A 22899-nucleotide genomic window follows, 5' to 3' on the forward strand; every position below is an offset into this window, starting at 1 on the left:
GAGAGGCGTATGAGGCGATGCAGACATCAGGCCTTTGTTTGGCCAGGCAGTGTACATATGGTATAGTGCAAAGTCAGTTTCCCTCCATTAACCCTGTTAAAACATTTTCCTCCTGCTCTGTCAATGTGATGCATATCTGGAAAACCTCCACATCCGGTTGGTCCATGTAAAAACTTTTGTTTGGTTTGCTGCTGACCACTTCCACATCTGTGGACTCAGAGGGAACACAGAACGTACATTGTTTTAGTTTATAAAACTCTGATCAGGGAGGAAGTGGCCCACCATAACATCCAGAAACAAGTGGAAAAAGCACAACAATAAAACCTGAAGCACTAAACCAGAAAACATGATTAAAACCAAACCAAAAGGATTTATAAGGTGACATGGAACTGCTTGGTGAGGAACAAACAACGGCCTCGTGTCAGGATTCAGATACAAGCCGTCAATCATGCTGCTGTCGGCCTCTCGGCAGCTCTGGTAGGGTGTGTGTCGTTCACAGCCGGTCCAGACGGTGCATTCACCGACTTTCTGCTGCCAGCTGCTCCTTTCTTTGCTTTCGACCCGAACACGACTCCTCCTCCAACAAGGCACTAAGATTTCATTCAAGTTTTTCCTTCTCTAAGTGCTTTATGCATTTTAAACCCCGACATTCGTCTTCGTCCGACAGCCCCCCGGCCAGCTTCTCCAGAGTCTCCATCACTCTCTGCTCCTGGCATACGCTGGAGTGATGCATCAGCCTGCTGACGGCCAATCAGCAGACAGCCTGCTGTGAATCAGCTGACCTGCCAGTCACGCAGCCGAGCAGGGTTCAGCTGGTGGTACGACCCGACACTCGGACACCGTACCGCCATCAGACGGCCCGATGCTGCAGTCAGACCAATGTTTAACCTCTTCTAGTCTAGAGGCGGTGTGAGACACGTGCAGTACAGAAGATCTTTGTACACCAAAACATTTGAAATCCAAAAACAATTCAACAGAAATTTAACAGAAACACAAGAACAGCACCGTCCACTTCAGAACTTCCGACTGTTTCACCCCATCTCCACAACACTCCATTCACTGCTAGCAGCAGCTAGCTTCAGGGTAAACTCCCTTCACTGCTAGCTGTAGCTATCTGCAGCTAGCTTCATGGTAAACTTCATTCACTTCTAGCTGTAGCTAGCTGCAGACAGCTTCAGGGTAAACTCCCTTCACTGATAACTGCAGCTAGCAGCAGGTAGCTTCAGGGTAAACTCCATTCACTGATAACTGTAGCTAGCTGCAGATAGCTTCAGGGTAAACTCCCTTCATTTCTAGCAGCAGATAGCTTCAGGGTAAACTCCGATCACTGCTAGCTGTAGCTATCTGCAGCTAGCTTCAGGGTAAACTTCATTCACTTCTAGCTGCAGCTAGCTTCAGGGTAAGCTCCATTCACTTCTAGCTGTAGCTAGCTGCAGATAGCTTCAGGGTAAACTCCCTTCACTTCTAGCTGTAGCTAGCAGCAGATAGCTTCAGGGTAAACTCAATACACTGCTAGCTGTAGCGAGTTGCAGCTAGCTTCATGGTAAACTTCATTCAATTCTAGCTGTAGCTAGCTGCAGATAGCTTCAGGGTAAACTCCCTTCACTTCTATCTTCAGCTAGCAGCAGATAGCTTCAGGGTAAACTCCATTCACTTCTAGCTGTAGCTAGCTGCAGATAGCTTCAGAGTAAACTCCCTTCACTTCTAGCTGCAGCTAGCAGCAGATAGCTTCAGGGTAAACTCCGATCACTGCTAGCTGTAGCTATCTGCAGCTAGCTTCAGGGTAAACTTCATTCACTTCTAGCTGCAGCTAGCTTCAGGGTAAACTCCATTCACTTCTAGCTGTAGCTAGCTGCAGATAGCTTCAGGGTAAACTCCCTTCACTTCTAGCTGTAGCTAACAGCAGATAGCTTCAGGGTAAACTCAATACACTGCTAGCTGTAGCTAGTTGCAGCTAGCTTCATGGTAAACTTCATTCACTTCTAGCTGTAGCTAGCTGCAGAGAGCTTCAGGGTAAACTCCCTTCACTTCTAGTTGCAGCTAGCAGCAGATAGCTTCAGGGTAAACTCCCTTCACTTCTAGCTGTAGCTAACAGCAGATAGCTTCAGGATAAACTCAATTCACTGCTAGCTGGAGCTAGCAGCAGACAGCTTCACGGTAAACTCCCTTCACTTCTAGCTGTAGCTAGCTGCAGAGAGCTTCAGGGTAAACTCCCTTCACTTCTAGTTGCAGCTAGCAGCAGATAGCTTCAGGGTAAACTCGATTCACTCCTAGCTGTAGCTATCTGCAGTTAGCTTCAGGGTAAACTTCATTCACTTCTAGCTGCAGCTAGCTTCAGGGTAAACTCCCTTCACTTCTAGCTGTAGCTAGCAGCAGATAGCTTCAGGGTAAACTCAATTCACTGCGAGCTGTAGCTAGCTGCAGCTAGCTTCACGGTAAACTTCATTCACTTCTATTTGCAGCTAGCTGCAGATAGCTTCAGGGTAAACTCCCCTCACTTCTAGCTGTAGCTAGCTGCAGCTAGCTTCAGGGTAAACTCCCCTCACTTCTAGCTGTAGCTAGCTGCAGATAGCTTCAGGGTAAACTCCATTCACTTCACCCAGTAGCAGCTAGCTTCAGCTAGCTCGACACTTCTTAAACGGGCCGTGCTGTTCTTTTAACACAGTGCTGTGAACAGCACTGTCTGCACATTGACAAATAACTCTTGCAGATTTTTATCAATATAATCTGACAGGTGAGATATTATCAGTGGGCCAATATTGGCCCGCAGGCCACCAGCTGACAACCACGGATGTACAATATTCAGCGACTATGATCATACATACAGCCCTTGAAGTAATGAAGATATACTCCATTTATTAGGTATGTATTTTCAGACAGGAGGGAGAACCTCGTCACAAAGAGGTTGAGCTTGTCCCATGTGGAGAGGATAAAATATGGTCTGACTGCACCATGAGAGCATCAGGTAGCGCTGAGGGACAGAAGACGAAGTCGGCACAGTGACGAATCTGAGACACAAAAACAGAGAGGAAGCCAGAGAGAGAAAAGAAGAGGAGGAAGTGTTCTCCTCTTTCTTTCTGTCAACTTCCCGTAGCTACATCCAGACGAGGGTTTCAGCAGGTGATTCTCAGAGTGGTTCTGCCTGGCTTCACTGGGTGTCACAACCACTTTGGCTCAGCACGAGCCCCCCTCCATCACTCCCCAGGGACATTGTCAGGGTTGGAGAGACAAGCGGGGATTTAAAGGGAAAGACTGGAGAGGAAGAGCAGATGTGCAGCCATGCAGGGAGACGGACGTTTAGGAGGAAGCAGGAGGTGGAGAGACGGAGAGGTGGAACAGAAAAGAGGGATAAAGGAAGGGGAGTGATGTAGGATAATCACTCTGTGGCAGACCCACCAGTCAGAAATCAGTTCAGTCTTTCTTCCCCCATCCTGCACCGTTCCAAGCATCCCAAAGAGAAATGGCCATCACGTCAGCTGCAGGTTAGAGGGAACGCCCCATCACTATCATCCTGGCCCCCATCGGAGGAGCATCAGCAGCTCCACGGCTGCAGGAGTCCCGGCTCCGACATGCCTCAGTTGGTGCTGCGGTTAAAGTGCTCCAGGACGGTGCTGTTGGTCCTCTCAAACAGCCAAAGCTGGCTGGGGGAGGAGGGGTCGCAGGTGTTCATGAAGACCCGCCGCTCGTTGGCGTTGCTGTCGACGCAGCTGTTACTGATCGGGTGATAGAGACTTCTGTCCTGGAGGATGACAGATGACAACAGACGGTAAGGAGGGAGGAAATGGAAATTCTACTGTCAACAAACCGTACCTGTCCCGTCATTCAGATCGTTGCCTTTTCAGTTTTTCCTGTGATTTCACACTTAATTGCTCCCTTTGCAGATTTCAGACCCACGGCCAAACTTCCTACATTATTCAAGCGGAAAACCTCGTTTTGGTTTGTTGAGGGACTTCCTACCCGGCATTCTTTATGTGGAGCCTTTACGTGTTGCTATTTACAACTGCAAACCAGCTCATTTGTATCTACATTAAACCCCACCACTGTCATACAGAAACAAATGTGGCCTCCTGCGTGATAGTTTGAGCGTCCATCAGCAGCATAATGAGCAGCTGGAAATATCCATCAGCCTCAGTCTGGGAGAACAGACAACCAAGCAAGTCATTTATTTACAGCTGTGTTTTCAGGAAAAACAGATGTTTACCTTCCTGTAGCGCCACAGCTGGTTGCCCTTCATGCCATGACAGTCATACAGCGTAACGGGGCTGCTGTGGGAAATGGCATCGAAACAAACTTTTTTGGTGTGCATGGGGTCCCCCACCCGGATGTCCTCCCTCCAGCCGAACGTGAACACCTGCAGGGAAAACGGTTGCACCTGTGATGTTTCTATAGTTTATTCAGAGTTCACATTTAAAAAGAAAGGAAATAACTGCGTCACACAATGGCATGAAAAAACCGTCACATTGATGGAAACACCAGCTGTATTTTTATCCCAGTTTAACCAGTTCAGTGTCATTCGGTTCTGGACGGGAGAAATATCTGAGTCAGACGTTCTGGTAGAAATCTGATCATCCAGACCACTCGGATCTGATCCATATTAACCCGTAGACTTCATCAACACTGGTCTACTGAGACTAATCTCCGGCGGGATAGTACTGGGAGTATTTTACCCGTCCAGTTAGAGCAGCTAACGGTCCACTTTTACATTTACTGTTTACTCTATAGGACTGATTAATATCCTGGTTCAGATCAAATATGAGGTTACGTGGTGCATCGTGCATATTCTGCTTAAAAAGGGAAATGTAGATTATTCCCTGCCATAGGTAACACAGGTGGCCCTCTCAAGAGCTTCATCATCCCTGAGTGTACGTATCTTTAGAGGAAACACTCAGGAACACTCGATCGCTGTGTCGATATGTACTACACTGTTTCCAGATGCCTGATGAAAAACTTCATCGAGCCATGTCACGGATCTTTCTAGGAACCAATCAAACCACACGTTCTCCTCGTCAGAGCTGACTTATCCCGGGTCACAACCAGCTAGAAGAGATGGATGCTGTTGATACCCCCTCCTCCAGAGGCTGGAGAGGGACAGCTTGGGTCAAAACACCAGGAACTGGCTCCACATGAAGCCAAAACACTGGAGATGAAGCCTCTCATGCAACATAATGAACAGAAATCTGAAAATGTTTACGCATATTTGGTGTGGAATGTTCCCTCTGCGGGTATTTCTTCTCCTATAAGCTGGCGCCGTAACGAGTTCAGCAACAGGCTGCTTCCAAAGCGCAGCACCGACTGCCTGAGGAGCTCCTCTGTCCGAACAGTTTGACTGCTCATCGGGGAGGAAAAGGAGCAGAGGAACTGTAGGACTGTACGTCTACATGCAGATGTGTGTACATGAGTTTAAAAGTGAGTTTATTACTGTTGTGGCTTTATCTTAGTTTTATTTCTACTCATTTGTATATATACTGTTTTTTTTTTATATCTAATTTATTTTTTCCACAATATTTTTTTCCTTTTTATAACAGCGCTGGGTGTGATGGTACTTCGATTTCCCTGGGGGAACCTTAATGAAGTTGTCTGGAGGATAAAGTCATGTTCAGGCTCCAACAAACCCGAGGTGGGACGTAACATTAATTGGGGGCTCGTCCAGGATCTTGTCCTGGTTTATGCACATAATTATGTTTTGGCTGGCAGTGTTCTTTGTAGTGCTTCCCTGTCTAGCTTGCTGTTTGATCTGGGCCGGTTTTCTAAACATCCCACCCTTTAGAAACTAGATAGGTGCACAAAAGCAGACCTGTTATTGATTTACGGTGTTTTCAACGTTTCTGTTCCCTTTAATGCATGCAAGGCTGAGATCAAGCAACATCTTACTGATCAGTTGGTTGAGAAGGGCATTGCTACAAACCAGAACCTCAGCCAGCATCCTTTCAGGTGGGTGGTGATGTTTCTGGGGGATCAGATGGGGAAGTGGGCGACAGCTGCTTCCCCTATATGAGCTGTCAGTGGACAGTTGATATTAAAAGCAAAGGCTCCTATTTTCACCCATTCCCCTAGTACTGATCCGGTCAACCTCATTCAAGCTGGGGTTGACACTGAGGACCTTAAGCTTGCCCTTTGTATAAAAGAGGTGGAGCTTGAGACGAACATCTGCGAGGTGGAACTCATGCATCTCGGATGAAGAGCAATGGATCGAGACCCTCCACGACATGCTGCTTCAACCCGTCAGTCAGAGCAAGTAGACTCTTTCTCAATAGTTTGACGCCAGCAGACACATTGCTTTAGTGCCTCCATTCAGAGAGAGTGCAGTTGATTCTTACTTCAACGCATTTGAGCGTATTGCTGCAACTTTGTCTGGAGACAAAGAAGAAGTCTGGAGCCTGTTATTACAATGTAAGCTGGTGGGTAAAGTGCAAGAAGTCTGACGAAAGTCTGGATTACGATGTGGTGCAAAACAGTGTTCTGCAGGCCGATGAACTAGTCCCAGAGGCTTATAGACAGAAATTCAGATCCTGTGAGAAATCTGCAAACCAAACTTATGTAGAGTTTGCGAGAGAGAAAACTGATAAATGGAGAGCAGCAAGCAAGGTGGCAAGTTTTGCTCAGCTTTGTGAACTTGTTTTGCTGGAGGAGTTTAGATGCTGCTTGACAGAGAAGGTTGTGGTTTATCTAAATGAACAAAGAGTAGACTCAGTTTCCAAGGCCGCTGTACTTTCTGAAGAGGAACACACCGTACAACTTTCCCTTTGGTGCGTTATGAGAAAATCCCAAATAGTCAAGCGCCCAGTAGAAGACTTGAGTCACTCTTCACCACTTGCCTCCATTCTCCTGGGACATCACCCGTCTACAATACTACTGCCTATGCACACTGCGCTCTCCACCTGGATTTGATCATCATCACAGAGAAAATTGAGAAGAGCTATGCATGCCTGTATTATGTCTTGGGCTCCATGCCTCTCCCGAACACATGAACATGAAGCAAACTAGCCTCTTTGACCTGGAGTGCCGATAGTTGAAGATCCGCTACTCACTGGTTATACATCTCTACATTATATCCCTGTAATTGTTGGTAGGCTTAACATGTCGTCAAAATCAGGAAAGCCAGGTCATCTGACCTGCTAAGATGAAGCAACACTTCTTCACAAAAGTACTGGATGAAGGGCAAGCAAAGCTAACCGCTAATGAAAGTAGATAATCATCTGAATAGTACTTGGGAATTGTACCTGATGATATTACCCCTGGGTGGTGATACAAGGACAAGTCTGGGTCGTCTGTCATTGAAACACACAGATGGTGGACAGCCACGGTAGCTGTAACTCCACGACACTATCTGCTAACTGGACTATATCCAATGTTAACCATGCTGCACCCAGAGACTTTTTAGGCTTCCATCACTGCTGGCCGCCCACTTCCACTTCTAATCAGTCTTCCTCCACTGCAATCTGGGCTTTCTCTAGCTGGGTTGCATCGACCGCCAGCTACATCTACCAAAGAAGAGATGACTTTATCAGGGTTGGCAACATCTACCATAAAGAAAATTACATCAAAACCAGAACTAACAACACCCAAAGAATTAAAAGGTCTCCAGATCAGGGTGGATATGAGGAAGTTGTGTTTATGGATTTAAGGAAAGCGTTTAATATAATCAGTCACAATATACTCCTTTCTAAACTGTCTCTACACTTTTTTAATTTCTCCAGAAACGCTCTCTGCTGAATGAAGTCATATGTGTCAGATTGAAAACACATTGTACAAACGGGACAGGAATCATCATCCTAACTTGACTGTACATGAGGCGTCACACAAAGTTCAGTTCTGGGACAAGTTCAGTTCAGTATCTAAGTTAATAAACTTCTAAATATTTGTCCAAATGTCCACACACAATTATATGCTGATGATACAGTTCTCTATACATACACAAAAGAAGCAGCTGTATTACTGACAGAGTTACTGATACCCTTATGTAACAGCTATTTAAGGTTTCTTCTGGCTCGCCAGCAGAGGGCGCTCACACTGTGTAATGGTGAATGGAGAGAACCTTGAAGTCGAGGAAAAATTTCAAATGATCCCGGTTTGGTTTCTAAACCTTAACATTTTACAAACATGTAAAGAAAGTCACAACTTTTCAAATTCTCCCCACATACGGTCATCTCTTACCACAGTCAGCCGAGGTGCTGCATTTCCCCTTCCAAGCTACTCTTATACGACAGCTAGCACGTTACAACCCACCAGGTCTCTCTTTGAAAAAATCATTTCCACCATTGTGACATGATTGCTGTTGGACACATCACATTCATAAAGTGCTGAATGGACTTGCACCTCCACCATAAACATTCATAAAATATAAAATACTCTTTTAGGGTGATTTTTAACATCTGTCGAGAGACTGCAGATGAAAAACCGCCTTCTGGCTAACTCTGGCATATTGACAGAAATGTTTGTTAATATGAACTGTCCAGGTATTAAATAAATCAATAAAAGGAAAGTAAGCTGAATTACCAGGGAATCAACATGAGGAGATTGTAATATTCCCGAATAAAAACCAAATTCTGTGAAATAGTTACGTCCTTCAGAGGCACACAGTCCTGAAACAACCTCTTTGTAACCATCAGAGAAATGGATAATTGTACATCATTTAAAAACAGGAAGAAGCAATGGTTAGAAACACCACGAACGTACCCAGCATGTCTAACACTGTTATCGTGGTTCAGAGCCTGCAGAGCACCTCAGCGTGCTGCAACTGTTTTCGCTTTGCTTTTCTGGTTGTTTGGGTTCTGTGTGTTAAAGTGAACACACAGCCTAAACCGTATGTGTATTAACAATGACGTTTACAAAGTTCGGCCCAAACCTGGATGGCACCTCAGACAGACAAAATGACACCTGTCAGCCACTAGGTGGCGCTATGGCGTTTGGGCGTCTAATACATGAACCAAATAAATTCCATTCTGATACCTTCGCAGATTCTTTGGGTGAATCCATCGCTCTCTGTCTATAAAGACATTTTCCTGGTGGTAAATAGATAAACTATAATCACTGCAGAAATTATGCTCATAAAACTAGAGAAACAGCTTTAAAAACTCTTCCAACATCCTTAAATTTTTACTCTAAAATGATGCACCATTCTACATCTAGCTAAACAGTTTCTGGCCAACAACATCACATGATTACGTACATTTTATGGACAAAGTGGGGAACTCCACGCTTGATACGTGGCCACATTTTGCGAAATGTTCAGATCTAATGTTGAGTAGTTATACTACGAAAGCAAAGGCTAGCTAGCTGCAGCTTGTAGCTAGGAAACAGATGGTTCCAGCAACATGCTCAGTTGGACTGACGGGATCTCAGTGAGCTCATTTTACTTAGCAACTCATCAAAAGTCATTGCAGCCATCTAAATATACTGACAGTGTTAATGTCTATGTAGTGTAGAACAAGAGCGACGTGGAACGGACAACAAACTAGCTCACAGTCCCAACAACAGACTACGACACAACTAACTCCTTTTATCACCTGCAGGAATCAGGATAAAGAATAGAGTCAATAAAAGCAGCGTCTAGTGGAGGAGAAAGCTCAGAATAAACTCCAGACGCTGCAGCAGGTATTTACCTGTGGAACGTCATACGGCCATAGTTCCCCCAGATGGAAGGAGATCCCTGCTGCTGTTGCCTAGCAACACCTGATACATAACTGATGACTGACACAACATTACACAGTTTATATGGTTATGGATCATTATGGGATGTAAGAGAAGCGATATCAGGTCGTATCGTCCAGCGCTACCCTCTGATAAGACCGTCTCTTCTGAGACGGATTTATCTACAGTAGACTTCACACACCATCACACACCATCACACACCTTCACACACCTTCACACACAATCACACCTTCACACACCATCACACACCATCACACACCTTCACACACCATCACACACCATCACACACCATCACACACCTTCACACACCATCACACACCATCACACACCATCACACACCTTCACACACCATCACACACCATCACACACCTTCACACACCATCACACACCATCACACACCATCACACACCATCACACACCTTCACACACAATCACACCTTCACACACCATCACACACCATCACACACCTTCACACACCATCACACACCATCACACACCATCACACACCTTCACACACCATCACACACCATCACACACCTTCACACACCATCACACACCATCACACACCATCACACACCTTCACACACCATCACACACAATCACACCTTCACACACCTTCACACACCTTCACACACCATCACACACCATCACACACCATCACACACCTTCACACACCTTCACACACCATCACACACAATCACACCTTCACACACCTTCACACACCATCACACACAATCACACCTTCACACACCTTCACACACCTTCACACACCATCACACACCTTCACACACCTTCACACACCATCACACACAATCACACCTTCACACACCTTCACACACCATCACACACCATCACACACCATCACACACAATCACACCTTCACACACCTTCACACACCATCACACACCATCACACACCATCACACACAATCACACCTTCACACACCATCACACACCATCACACACCTTCACACACCATCACACACCTTCACACACCTTCACACACCATCACACACAATCACACCTTCACACACCTTCACACACCATCACACACCATCACACACCATCACACACCATCACACACAATCACACCTTCACACACCATCACACACCATCACACACCATCACACACCATCACACACCATCACACACCTTCACACACCATCACACACCATCACACACAATCACACCTTCACACACCTTCACACACCATCACACACCTTCACACACCATCACACACCTTCACACACCATCACACACCATCACACACCATCACACACCATCACACACCATCACACACCTTCACACACAATCACACCTTCACACACCTTCACACACCATCACACACCATCACACACCATCACACACCATCACACACCTTCACACACCATCACACACCTTCACACACCATCACACACCTTCACACACCTTCACACACCATCACACACCTTCACACACCATCACACACCATCACACACCATCACACACCATCACACACCATCACACACCATCACACACCTTCACACACAATCACACCTTCACACACCATCACACACCATCACACACCTTCACACACCATCACACACCTTCACACACCATCACACACCATCACACACCTTCACACACCATCACACACCTTCACACACCATCACACACCTTCACACACCATCACACACCATCACACACCTTCACACACCATCACACACCTTCACACACCATCACACACCATCACACACCATCACACACCATCACACACCATCACACACCTTCACACACAATCACACCTTCACACACCATCACACACCATCACACACCTTCACACACCTTCACACACCATCACACACCTTCACACACCATCACACACCATCACACACCTTCACACACCTTCACACACCATCACACACCTTCACACACCTTCACACACCATCACACACCATCACACACCTTCACACACCATCACACACCATCACACACCTTCACACACCATCACACACCTTCACACACCATCACACACCATCACACACCTTCACACACCATCACACACCATCACACACCATCACACACCTTCACACACCATCACACACCTTCACACACCATCACACACCATCACACACCTTCACACACCATCACACACCATCACACACCATCACACACCTTCACACACCATCACACACCATCACACACCATCACACACCTTCACACACCATCACACACCTTCACACACCATCACACACCATCACACACCTTCACACACCATCACACACCATCACACACCTTCACACACCATCACACACCATCACACACCATCACACACCTTCACACACCTTCACACACCTTCACACACCATCACACACCATCACACACCTTCACACACCATCACACACCATCACACACCATCACACACCTTCACACACCATCACACACCATCACACACCTTCACACACCATCACACACCATCACACACCTTCACACACCATCACACACCTTCACACACCTTCACACACCATCACACACCATCACACACCATCACACACCATCACACACCTTCACACACCTTCACACACCATCACACACCATCACACACCTTCACACACCTTCACACACCTTCACACACCATCACACACCTTCACACACCATCACACACCATCACACACCATCACACACCATCACACACCTTCACACACCTTCACACACCATCACACACCATCACACACCTTCACACACAATCACACCTTCACACACCATCACACACCATCACACACCTTCACACACCATCACACACCATCACACACCTTCACACACCATCACACACCATCACACACCTTCACACACCATCACACACCATCACACACCTTCACACACCATCACACACCATCACACACCTTCACACACCATCACACACCTTCACACACCATCACACACCATCACACACCATCACACACCATCACACACCTTCACACACCATCACACACCTTCACACACCATCACACACCATCACACACCTTCACACACCATCACACACCATCACACACCTTCACACACCATCACACACCATCACACACCATCACACACCTTCACACACCATCACACACCATCACACACCATCACACACCATCACACACCATCACACACCTTCACACACAATCACACCTTCACACACCATCACACACCTTCACACACCATCACACACCATCACACACCATCACACACCATCACACACCTTCACACACCATCACACACCATCACACACCTTCACACACCATCACACACCATCACACACCTTCACACACCATCACACACCATCACACACCTTCACACACCATCACACACCATCACACACCTTCACACACCATCACACACCATCACACACCATCACACACCTTCACACACCATCACACACCATCACACACCTTCACACACCTTCACACACCATCACACACCTTCACACACCTTCACACACCATCACACACCTTCACACACCTTCACACACCATCACACACCATCACACACCTTCACACACCTTCACACACCATCACACACCTTCACACACCATCACACACCTTCACACACCATCACACACCATCACACACCTTCACACACCATCACACACCTTCACACACCTTCACACACCATCACACACCATCACACACCATCACACACCATCACACACCTTCACACACCTTCACACACCATCACACACCATCACACACCTTCACACACCTTCACACACCTTCACACACCATCACACACCATCACACACCTTCACACACCTTCACACACCATCACACACCTTCACACACCATCACACACCATCACACACCATCACACACCTTCACACACCATCACACACCTTCACACACCTTCACACACCATCACACACCATCACACACCTTCACACACCATCACACACCATCACACACCTTCACACACCATCACACACCATCACACACCTTCACACACCATCACACACCTTCACACACCATCACACACCTTCACACACCATCACACACCTTCACACACCATCACACACCATCACACACCTTCACACACCATCACACACCTTCACACACCATCACACACCTTCACACACCATCACACACCATCACACACCTTCACACACCATCACACACCTTCACACACCATCACACACCATCACACACCTTCACACACCATCACACACCTTCACACACCTTCACACACCTTCACACACCATCACACACCATCACACACCTTCACACACCATCACACACCTTCACACACCATCACACACCATCACACACCTTCACACACCATCACACACCTTCACACACCATCACACACCTTCACACACCATCACACACCTTCACACACCATCACACACCATCACACACCTTCACACACCATCACACACCTTCACACACCATCACACACCATCACACACCTTCACACACCATCACACACCTTCACACACCATCACACACCTTCACACACCATCACACACCATCACACACCTTCACACACCATCACACACCTTCACACACCATCACACACCATCACACACCATCACACACCTTCACACACCTTCACACACCATCACACGCCTTCACACACCATCACACGACATGACCAAGCGGAGGAAGCAAGCGGCGCTCCGCTGGCTCGCCAACGCCCCAACGTTCCCCGGCGCGCTCAGACAAGGGCAGCTGCCAGAGAGCCGCCGCTGAGTTGCAGGCAAAGCCGTTTCTGGCTGGCGAGGAACCGAGCTCGCGGCTTTGACACAAATTAAACTACAATGCATCTCTGGATAAAGGCAATGACCGTGTCAGAGCTCTGAGTCGCTTGTTTCAGAAACAAAAGGAGACATCCAGCCCATTATGGCTGCATTATGAGCTCAGCTTTAACATCCTCGGTGCGACGGCTGCTGACGTAACGGAGTCTGTGTGTTTAAAGAGACGGGGGCAGCGCTGGGAGCTCACACAGAAAGCCCAGATCCTGCTGAATCAGCCGCCTCTCAGACCATCAGGGCTCTGCGGGGTTATGTCTGAACCTCTACAGTCCAGCTCTTCCTCTCCGCTCTGAATGAAGACGAAACAAACGCAGCTGGAGACGAGCTTCTTCCCACCGCCGGTGGAAATCACAGCATGAACTCATCGTACTGAGGAAGAACAGAAGACGCTGGAACAAAACACTGATCCTGAGTCTGCTGAACCGTCCAGATCCGATGAAGAGCAACACACACACACACACACACACACACACACCTGTCCGTGGCTCCAGCTCACGTCGCCGCGCCCCTTTATGCAGCTCTCCAGACGGATGGGACTCCCGGACACAAAGTGTTTGCTCTCCAGGCACAAGCTGCTGCCAACGTTCCGGATCTGCGAGACAAACACGGAGAACGGGAACGTCACAATCACCCGGAAGACTCACCGAGTTGCTACGACTTCTGCTTTCAGCCTCGCTGCTGGTGGGAAACACGCCGCCTGACCCCCAGATGTCTACACCCACACGTCTTCCTGCTACTATCTACCTGCTGTCCTCACTGCAGCACCTCCACCTCAGCTGCATCCCAAACGTCTTCTTGGCTTTATTCCAGCCATAGAGGATCATTATTTTCCTGCTTTTCTCATCACCTGTTGATCTTTGGCTGCTCCTGATTGGACGTTACCGTCAGTTTAAGCTCTCTGATTGGTGGAAAGTCTGACAGGAAGTGTCTTCATCATCATGTCCAGGTGAAAATAGAGGTCTCTTAGCAACATGGTGGTGATGGTGATGAAGATGTGATGAATAATGGTGTCATCATGTCTGAATAAACTGGATTCTAACCCTCCTGATTGGATCTGAAAACCTGGAAAACCTCCGACCAGCTGAACTTCTAGTGATGAAAAAGTGGGCTGCACCTCTCCCCACGCAGCAGCAGGGGGCTCCACTGGCGGGTAGTGTTTGGGCAGATCCCACGCCACCTCGCTCATGAACCACTTGAAGCTCTTGCAGTTGAGTCGGTTCCTCAGCTCCTTCTGCAGCGCCATGTCTCCCGCTGACAGGTGGCGGTACTCCGGCCGCCGCTGGTAGATGTACTCAGCGTACTCGTCCATCCAAACCTCCGCAACACGCTTCAGGTTCTGAAATGACAACACGTTCATATTTTACTTCTACACCACCTGCGTTCAGAGGAGAGCATGTTTCCATAACGGCAACCAGAGTAATGATGTCACTTCCTGCATTCTAACCACACAACCAGCTTCACTGCTTCCCAGCACCGATAAAGCCACTAAAAGTCTGAACTTTTCCATTAGCATCCATCTAAATCTCCAGCAGGTCCTCCTGCTGAGAGACATGTTCCTCTGGGTGAAGTTGCTCCTCATCCTGATAGTAGTCTATACATTCTGTAATCATGAACAATAAGAAATATAGTTAGACCCCTCAGTTTACTGTAAATCTGTAAAAACTCTGACCAATCCAAACGTTCCGACCCAAATGGAGTTGTTCATTTCTTATATTTCCTAAGCTTCTTCTCCCGGCTCCCCTCCTCCCCCTCCAGCAGCTCATACCTGATAGCCACACCCTGCATATAAACAGCGTGTTAGGATGAAAATACAAAGTAGTGAAGAAGAAACTCGGAAGGCAAACATGGCTGAGAAAATGCAGGAAGGATTTGCCTCCTCCTGCTAAACAGCCGAGAAAGAGAAAATCGTTGGTGGAAAAAGCTGCGAATAAAAAACCTCGGATCACGCAAGGAGCAGAACCAGAGGGGGAGGAGCCAGGATAGGGGAGGGGCCAATGTAGGGGGAGGGGTCAAGACAGTGGAGGGGCCAATGTAGGGCGAGGAGCCAAGACAGTGGGAGGTGCCAAACCGGGGGGAGGAGCCACGACGGGGGGAGGAGCCAAGGCGGGGGAGGAGCCAAGACGGGGGGAGGAGACAAGACAGGGCGCCAAAGCCGGATTATCCAATGGGCATTATGGGCACAGGCCCAGGGGCCACATCCATTTGGGGCCCATGTAGGGCATATTCCAGCAGTTTGGACATAAAAGCTACACCAGTGTGTTGCTACTGGTACCAGTTGGCCGTGCACTTTTAAACCGGCTCCTGTTTGGTGTCACAGTCTCGAGATGCAGATGTGACTCTGGAAAGAGACGGAAGGACTCTTCTGCTGCAGCTCATATTAAATAACTGCTCTTTAATAATATTAATAATATTAATCACATTTAATATCTGCTTTTTTCTTTCTGCTGCTCTTTAAATAACTGAATGAAGCAACTGACAGCGTCTGAAACTCGTTGACTAGCAAACCGCGAGGCTCTGAGGAAAACCAACAAATTCAAGAACAAATTTATGTTTGCAGACGTTCAAACTTTTTCCCAGACATTAGAAAAACTTTTCCTCATTTAAAACATGGTTTCAGGTTTTTCATTTCCGTTCAGTGTTTCAAAATGCTTCTCTGGTTTCAGGTCATGGCAGGATTCTCATCGCAGAGCAGCAACATCGCGTCCTCGTGGCGTCCTCGTGGCCCCGAGCACACGAAGAAAGTCCCACTCTCTGCGTGGTTGTAACAGGTGGACATTTTGGGGAATGTCCCACCGGACGTCACATCTCAGCTCTGCAGAGGTTAAACATCTGCCTGGAGCCCGGGGCGCTGTGCACGGCGCTGTGCACGGCGCTGTGCACGGCGGCGGGGAGGCGGTGGGGGTGTCTTCATGGCACCCAAACACGTAGAAGTTTACTGTGAGTCTACAGGCTGTAAAACATCCTTCCATCCTCCATGTTCGGACTGACTCCTCCAGGAGCCGCCACTGGGGGCCCGGAGCCAAGCCAGCCAGGAGAACACACAGACTGGGATGAGTTATGGGAAGCTTCCCAGTGTGTGTGTGTGTGTCTGTGTGTGTGTGTGTGTCTGTGTGTGTGTGTCTGTGTGTGTGTGTGTCTGTGTGTGTGTGTCTGTGTGTGTGTGTGTCTGTGTGTGTGTGTCTGTGTGTGTGTCTGTGTGTGTGTGTGTGTGTCTGTGTGTGTGTGTGTGTGTGTGTCTGTGTGTGTGTGTGTGTCTGTGTGTGTGTCTGTGTGTGTGTGTCTGTGTGTGTGTCTGTGTGTGTGTGTCTGTGTGTGTGTCTGTGTGTGTGTGTGTGTGTGTCTGTGTGTGTGTGTGTCTGTGTGTGTGTCTGTGTGTGTGTGTCTGTGTGTGTGTCTGTGTGTGTGTGTGTCTGTGTGTGTCTGTGTGTGTGTGTGTCTGTGTGTGTGTGTGTGTCTGTGTGTGTGTGTCTGTGTGTGTGTCTGTGTGTGTGTGTGTGTGTGTCTGTGTGTGTGTGTGTCTGTGTGTGTGTGTGTGTCTGTGTGTGTGTGTGTGTGTCTGTGTGTGTGTGTGTGTGTGTGTGTGTGTGTCTGTGTGTGTGTGTGTGTGTGAAGTTTTGACTGGATTACTGGCTTTGCAAAAACTCAGCCTTAAAAAACAAGAAAGAAATATAGAAAAACGAGGTAAATGTTGCTTGAAATCAGATCAATTATCTGCCAACAGAACAAGAACATTTAGATTGTCAAGAATTCTCAAAACAAGTAAGTAGTGGTGACAGCCGCCGTAGATCCACAGTTCCAGCTGGTTTTGCGGCTGACACCCGTCTCCTGATACGTCTACACCAGGCGGTGTGTTTCTCTGAGATGTGGTGGCGTGTCGGGAGAAGCCTGGGGGGTTTGCAGGATGAAATGAGGGAGAATCCAGGTTCAGAATAAAAACATCTCCTCCAGCCTTGAGGGCAGACATGTAGCAGGAAGGAGAGCTCATCGCCTGAAGCCAGCCTCCGGCTCTGAGGAGCAGAGTCCCGTCGGAACCGATCCAGAAACGTGTCAGACTGGCAGCTAGATTCATCTCGCTTTGCCGTTCACATGGAAACTCACATGTTTAATAAATCAGAAGAAGTCAATGAAAAATACTTTAGTTATGGTAAAAATATAAATGATAAAATACTATGATTGAATTTGTGAATAGAATCTTTCCTGAGATGTTCGGATTGGTACATTTTTTCCATTAATGCCGGCGACGGTTCCGTCTCTGCACGGAACCGTCCTCGTCACACTCGGAGCACTTTGCTTTTTTTCTTGCTTCTTTTTGGGCCGTATCCAACAAACAAACAAACAAACAAATAAAGAAACAAAGAAACAAAAGCAACAATCCTGGTTTTAGGGAGGAAATTTACAATCAAATTAATCAAGTTATTCATTTACAAAAAAGCCTGATAATGCTTCATAGATAAAACATTCAGTTTATGTGTGGGGACTTCCGGCCACACACACTCCTCAGGAGGATTCACAGTAACCCGGTGGGAGGGAGCGGAGAACCTGGAAAGAACCCACATATACACGGGGAGAACATGCACAACACCGTTCAACCCCCCGGCCGAGGATCGAACCAGCGACCTTCTTGCTGTGAGACCACCGGGATAACCACTACATGATTAACGTCCCGTCCTGCTGGAGCTCTCAGATCTGGTCGCTGAATGACTGAAGGATAGATCAGCTGACTTTACTTTTTTATTCATTAAAAATAAATATTTTTTCTATTCTATTCTATTTTATTTTTCTGTGGTATTTTGTTTGTTTCTGAATAAATGTGTCCATTACTGGTGGCAGGAGGTGGTAGGAGGTGGCAGGAGGTGGTAGGAGGTGGTAGGAGGTGGCAGGAGGTGGCAGGAAGCGGTAGGAGGTGGTAGGAGGTGGTGGCAGGAGGCGGTAGAAGGTGGTAGGAGGTGGCAGGAGGTGGTAGGAGGTGGCAGGAGGTGGCAGGAGGTGGTAGGAGGTGGCAGGAGGTGGCAGGAGGTGGTAGGAGGTGGTAGAAGGTGGTAGGAGGTGGTAGAAGGCGGTAGGAGGTGGCAGGAGGTGGTAGGAGGTGGCAGGAGGTGGCAGGAGGTGGTAGGAGGTGGCAGGAGGTGGTAGAAGGTGATAGGAGGTGACAGGAGGTGGTAGAAGGCGGTAGGAGGTGGCAGGAGGTGGCAGGAGGTGGCAGAAGGTGGTAGGAGGTGGCAGGAGGTGGTAGAAGGCGGCAGGAGGTGGCAGGAGGTGGTAGGAGGTGGTAGGAGGTGGCAGGAGGGGGTAGGAGTTGGTAGGAGGTGGCAGGAGGTGGTAGAAGGCGGTAGGAGGTGGTAGGAGGTGGCAGGAGGTGGTAGGAGGTGGCAGGAGGTGGCAGGAAGCGGTAGGAGGTGGTAGGTGGCAGTAGGAGGTGGTGGGAGGCGGTAGATGGTGGTAGGAGGTGGCAGGAGGTGGAGGGAGGCGGTAGGAGGTGGCAGGAGGCGGTAGGAGGCGGTAGGAGTTGGTAGGAGGTGGCAGGAGGCGGTAGGAGTTGGTAGGAGGTGGCAGGAGGGGGTAGGAGTTGGGAGGAGGTGGCAGGAGGTGGCAGGAAGCGGTAGGAGGTGGTAGGTGGCAGTAGGAGGTGGTGGGAGGCGGTAGAAGGTGGTAGGAGGTGGCAGGAGGTGGTAGGAGGCGGTAGGAGGTGGCAGGAGGTGGTAGGAGGTGGCAGGAGGTGGTAGAAGGTGGTAGGAGGTGGTAGGAGGTGGTAGAAGGCGGTAGGAGGTGGCAGGAGGTGGTAGGAGGTGGCAGGAGGTGGTAGGAGGTGGCAGGAGGTGGCAGGAGGTGGTAGGAGGTGGCAGGAGGTGGTAGGAGGTGGCAGGAGGTGGTAGAAGGTGGTAGGAGGTGGTAGGAGGTGGCAGGAGGTGGCAGGAGGTGGTAGAAGGTGGTAGGAGGTGGCAGGAGGTGGTAGAAGGCGGCAGGAGGTGGCAGGAGGTGGTAGGAAGCGGTAGGAGGTGGTAGGTGGCAGTAGGAGGTGGTGGGAGGCGGTAGAAGGTGGTAGGAGGTGGCAGGAGCTGGTAGGAGGTGGCAGGAGGTGGCAGGAAGCGGTAGGAGGTGGTAGGAGGTGGTAGGTGGCAGTAGGAGGTGGTGGGAGGCGGTAGAAGGTGGTAGGAGGTGGCAGGAGGTGGTAGGAGGTGGCAGGAGGTGGTAGGAGGTGGCAGGAGGGGGTAGGAGTTGGTAGGAGGTGGCAGGAGGTGGTAGAAGGCGGTAGGAGGTGGTAGGAGGTGGCAGGAGGTGGTAGGAGGTGGCAGGAGGTGGCAGGAAGCGGTAGGAGGTGGTAGGTGGCAGTAGGAGGTGGTGGGAGGCGGTAGAAGGTGGTAGGAGGTGGCAGGAGGTGGCAGGAGGCGGTAGGAGGTGGCAGGAGGTGGCAGGAGGCGGTAGGAGGCGGCAGGAGGCGGTAGGAGTTGGTAGGAGGTGGCAGGAGGCGGTAGGAGTTGGTAGGAGGTGGCAGGAGGGGGTAGGAGTTGGTAGGAGGTGGCAGGAGGTGGCAGGAAGCGGTAGGAGGTGGTAGGAGGTGGTAGGTGGCAGTAAGAGGTGGTGGGAGGCGGTAGAAGGTGGTAGGAGGCGGCGGGAGGTGGTAGGAGGCGGTAGGAGGTGGCAGGAGGTGGTAGGAGGTGGAAGGAGGTAGTAGAAGGTGGTAGGAGGTGGTAGGAGGTGGTAGAAGGCGGTAGGAGGTGGTAGGAGGTGGTAGGAGGTGGCAGGAGGTGGTAGGAGGTGGCAGGAGGTGGCAGGAGGTGGTAGGAGGTGGTAGGAGGTGGTAGGAGGTGGCAGGAGGTGGTAGGAGGTGGCAGGAGGTGGCAGGAGGTGGTAGGAGGTGGCAGGAGGTGGCAGGAGGTGGTAGGAGGTGGTAGAAGGTGGTAGGAGGTGGTAGAAGGCGGTAGGAGGTGGCAGGAGGTGGTAGGAGGTGGCAGGAGGTGGCAGGAGGTGGTAGGAGGTGGCAGGAGGTGGTAGAAGGTGATAGGAGGTGACAGGAGGTGGTAGAAGGCGGTAGGAGGTGGCAGGAGGTGGCAGAAGGTGGTAGGAGGTGGCAGGAGGTGGTAGAAGGCGGCAGGAGGTGGCAGGAGGTGGTAGGAGGTGGTAGGAGGTGGCAGGAGGGGGTAGGAGTTGGTAGGAGGTGGCAGGAGGTGGTAGAAGGCGGTAGGAGGTGGTAGGAGGTGGCAGGAGGTGGTAGGAGGTGGCAGGAGGTGGCAGGAAGCGGTAGGAGGTGGTAGGTGGCAGTAGGAGGTGGTGGGAGGCGGTAGATGGTGGTAGGAGGTGGCAGGAGGTGGCAGGAGGCGGTAGGAGGTGGCAGGAGGCGGTAGGAGGCGGAAGGAGGCGGTAGGAGTTGGTAGGAGGTGGCAGGAGGCGGTAGGAGTTGGTAGGAGGTGGCAGGAGGGGGTAGGAGTTGGTAGGAGGTGGCAGGAAGCGGTAGGAGGTGGTAGGAGGTGGTAGGTGGCAGTAGGAGGTGGTGGGAGGCGGTAGAAGGTGGTAGGAGGTGGCAGGAGGTGGTAGGAGGCGGTAGGAGGTGGCAGGAGGTGGTAGGAGGTGGCAGGAGGTGGTAGAAGGTGGTAGGAGGCGGTAGGAGGTGGTAGGAGGTGGTAGGTGGCAGTAGGAGGTGGTGGGAGGCGGTAGAAGGTGGTAGGAGGTGGCAGGAGGTGGTAGGAGGTGGCAGGAGGTGGTAGGAGGTGGTAGGAGGTGGCAGGAGGGGGTAGGAGTTGGTAGGAGGTGGCAGGAGGTGGTAGAAGGCGGTAGGAGGTGGTAGGAGGTGGCAGGAGGTGGTAGGAGGTGGCAGGAGGTGGCAGGAAGCGGTAGGAGGTGGTAGGGGGCAGTAGGAGGTGGTGGGAGGCGGTAGAAGGTGGTAGGAGGTGGCAGGAGGTGGCAGGAGGCGGTAGGAGGCGGCAGGAGGCGGTAGGAGTTGGTAGGAGGTGGCAGGAGGCGGTAGGAGTTGGTAGGAGGTGGCAGGAGGGGGTAGGAGTTGGTAGGAGGTGGCAGGAGGTGGTAGGAGGTGGCAGGAGGTGGCAGGAAGCGGTAGGAGGTGGTAGGAGGTGGTAGGTGGCAGTAGGAGGTGGTGGGAGGCGGTAGAAGGTGGTAGGAGGCGGCGGGAGGTGGTAGGAGGCGGTAGGAGGTGGCAGGAGGTGGTAGGAGGTGGCAGGAGGTGGTAGAAGGCGGTAGGAGGTGGTAGAAGGCGGCAGGAGGTGGCAGGAGGCGGTAGGAGGCGGCAGGAGGCGGTAGGAGTTGGTAGGAGGTGGCAGGAGGCGGTAGGAGGTGGCAGGAGGGGGTAGGAGTTGGTAGGAGGTGGCAGGAGGTGGTAGGAGTTGGTAGGAGGTGGCAGGAGGTGGTAGGAGGTGGCAGGAGGTGGCAGGAAGCGGTAGGAGGTGGTAGGAGGTGGTAGGTGGCAGTAGGAGGTGGTGGGAGGCGGTAGAAGGTGGTAGGAGGCGGCGGGAGGTGGTAGAAGGTGGTAGG

The 22899-nt window shown here is 50.1% G+C and overlaps 1 protein-coding gene across 1 annotated transcript in view; it reads right to left on the reverse strand.

The window, feature by feature from the left end:
• Positions 1–3574: 3574 nt before the first annotated feature.
• galnt10 (UDP-N-acetyl-alpha-D-galactosamine:polypeptide N-acetylgalactosaminyltransferase 10 (GalNAc-T10)) overlaps positions 3575–22899 on the reverse strand; it is a gene marked incomplete at its 3' end in the record, with an annotated part of 160219 nt that continues 140894 nt past the window's right edge. The window contains exons 9-12 of the mRNA XM_079247100.1: positions 15530–15751; positions 14891–15007; positions 4202–4351; positions 3575–3739 (exon numbers count right to left, since the gene is read on the reverse strand). Coding sequence (XP_079103226.1) covers positions 3575–3739; positions 4202–4351; positions 14891–15007; positions 15530–15751 — 654 coding nt within the window. The remainder of the gene's footprint in view (positions 3740–4201; positions 4352–14890; positions 15008–15529; positions 15752–22899) is intronic.

The sequence above is a fragment of the Telmatherina bonti genome, assembly GCF_933228915.1.
Source record: "Telmatherina bonti genome assembly, chromosome: 10".
NCBI classification, from domain to species: domain Eukaryota; kingdom Metazoa; phylum Chordata; class Actinopteri; order Atheriniformes; family Telmatherinidae; genus Telmatherina; species Telmatherina bonti.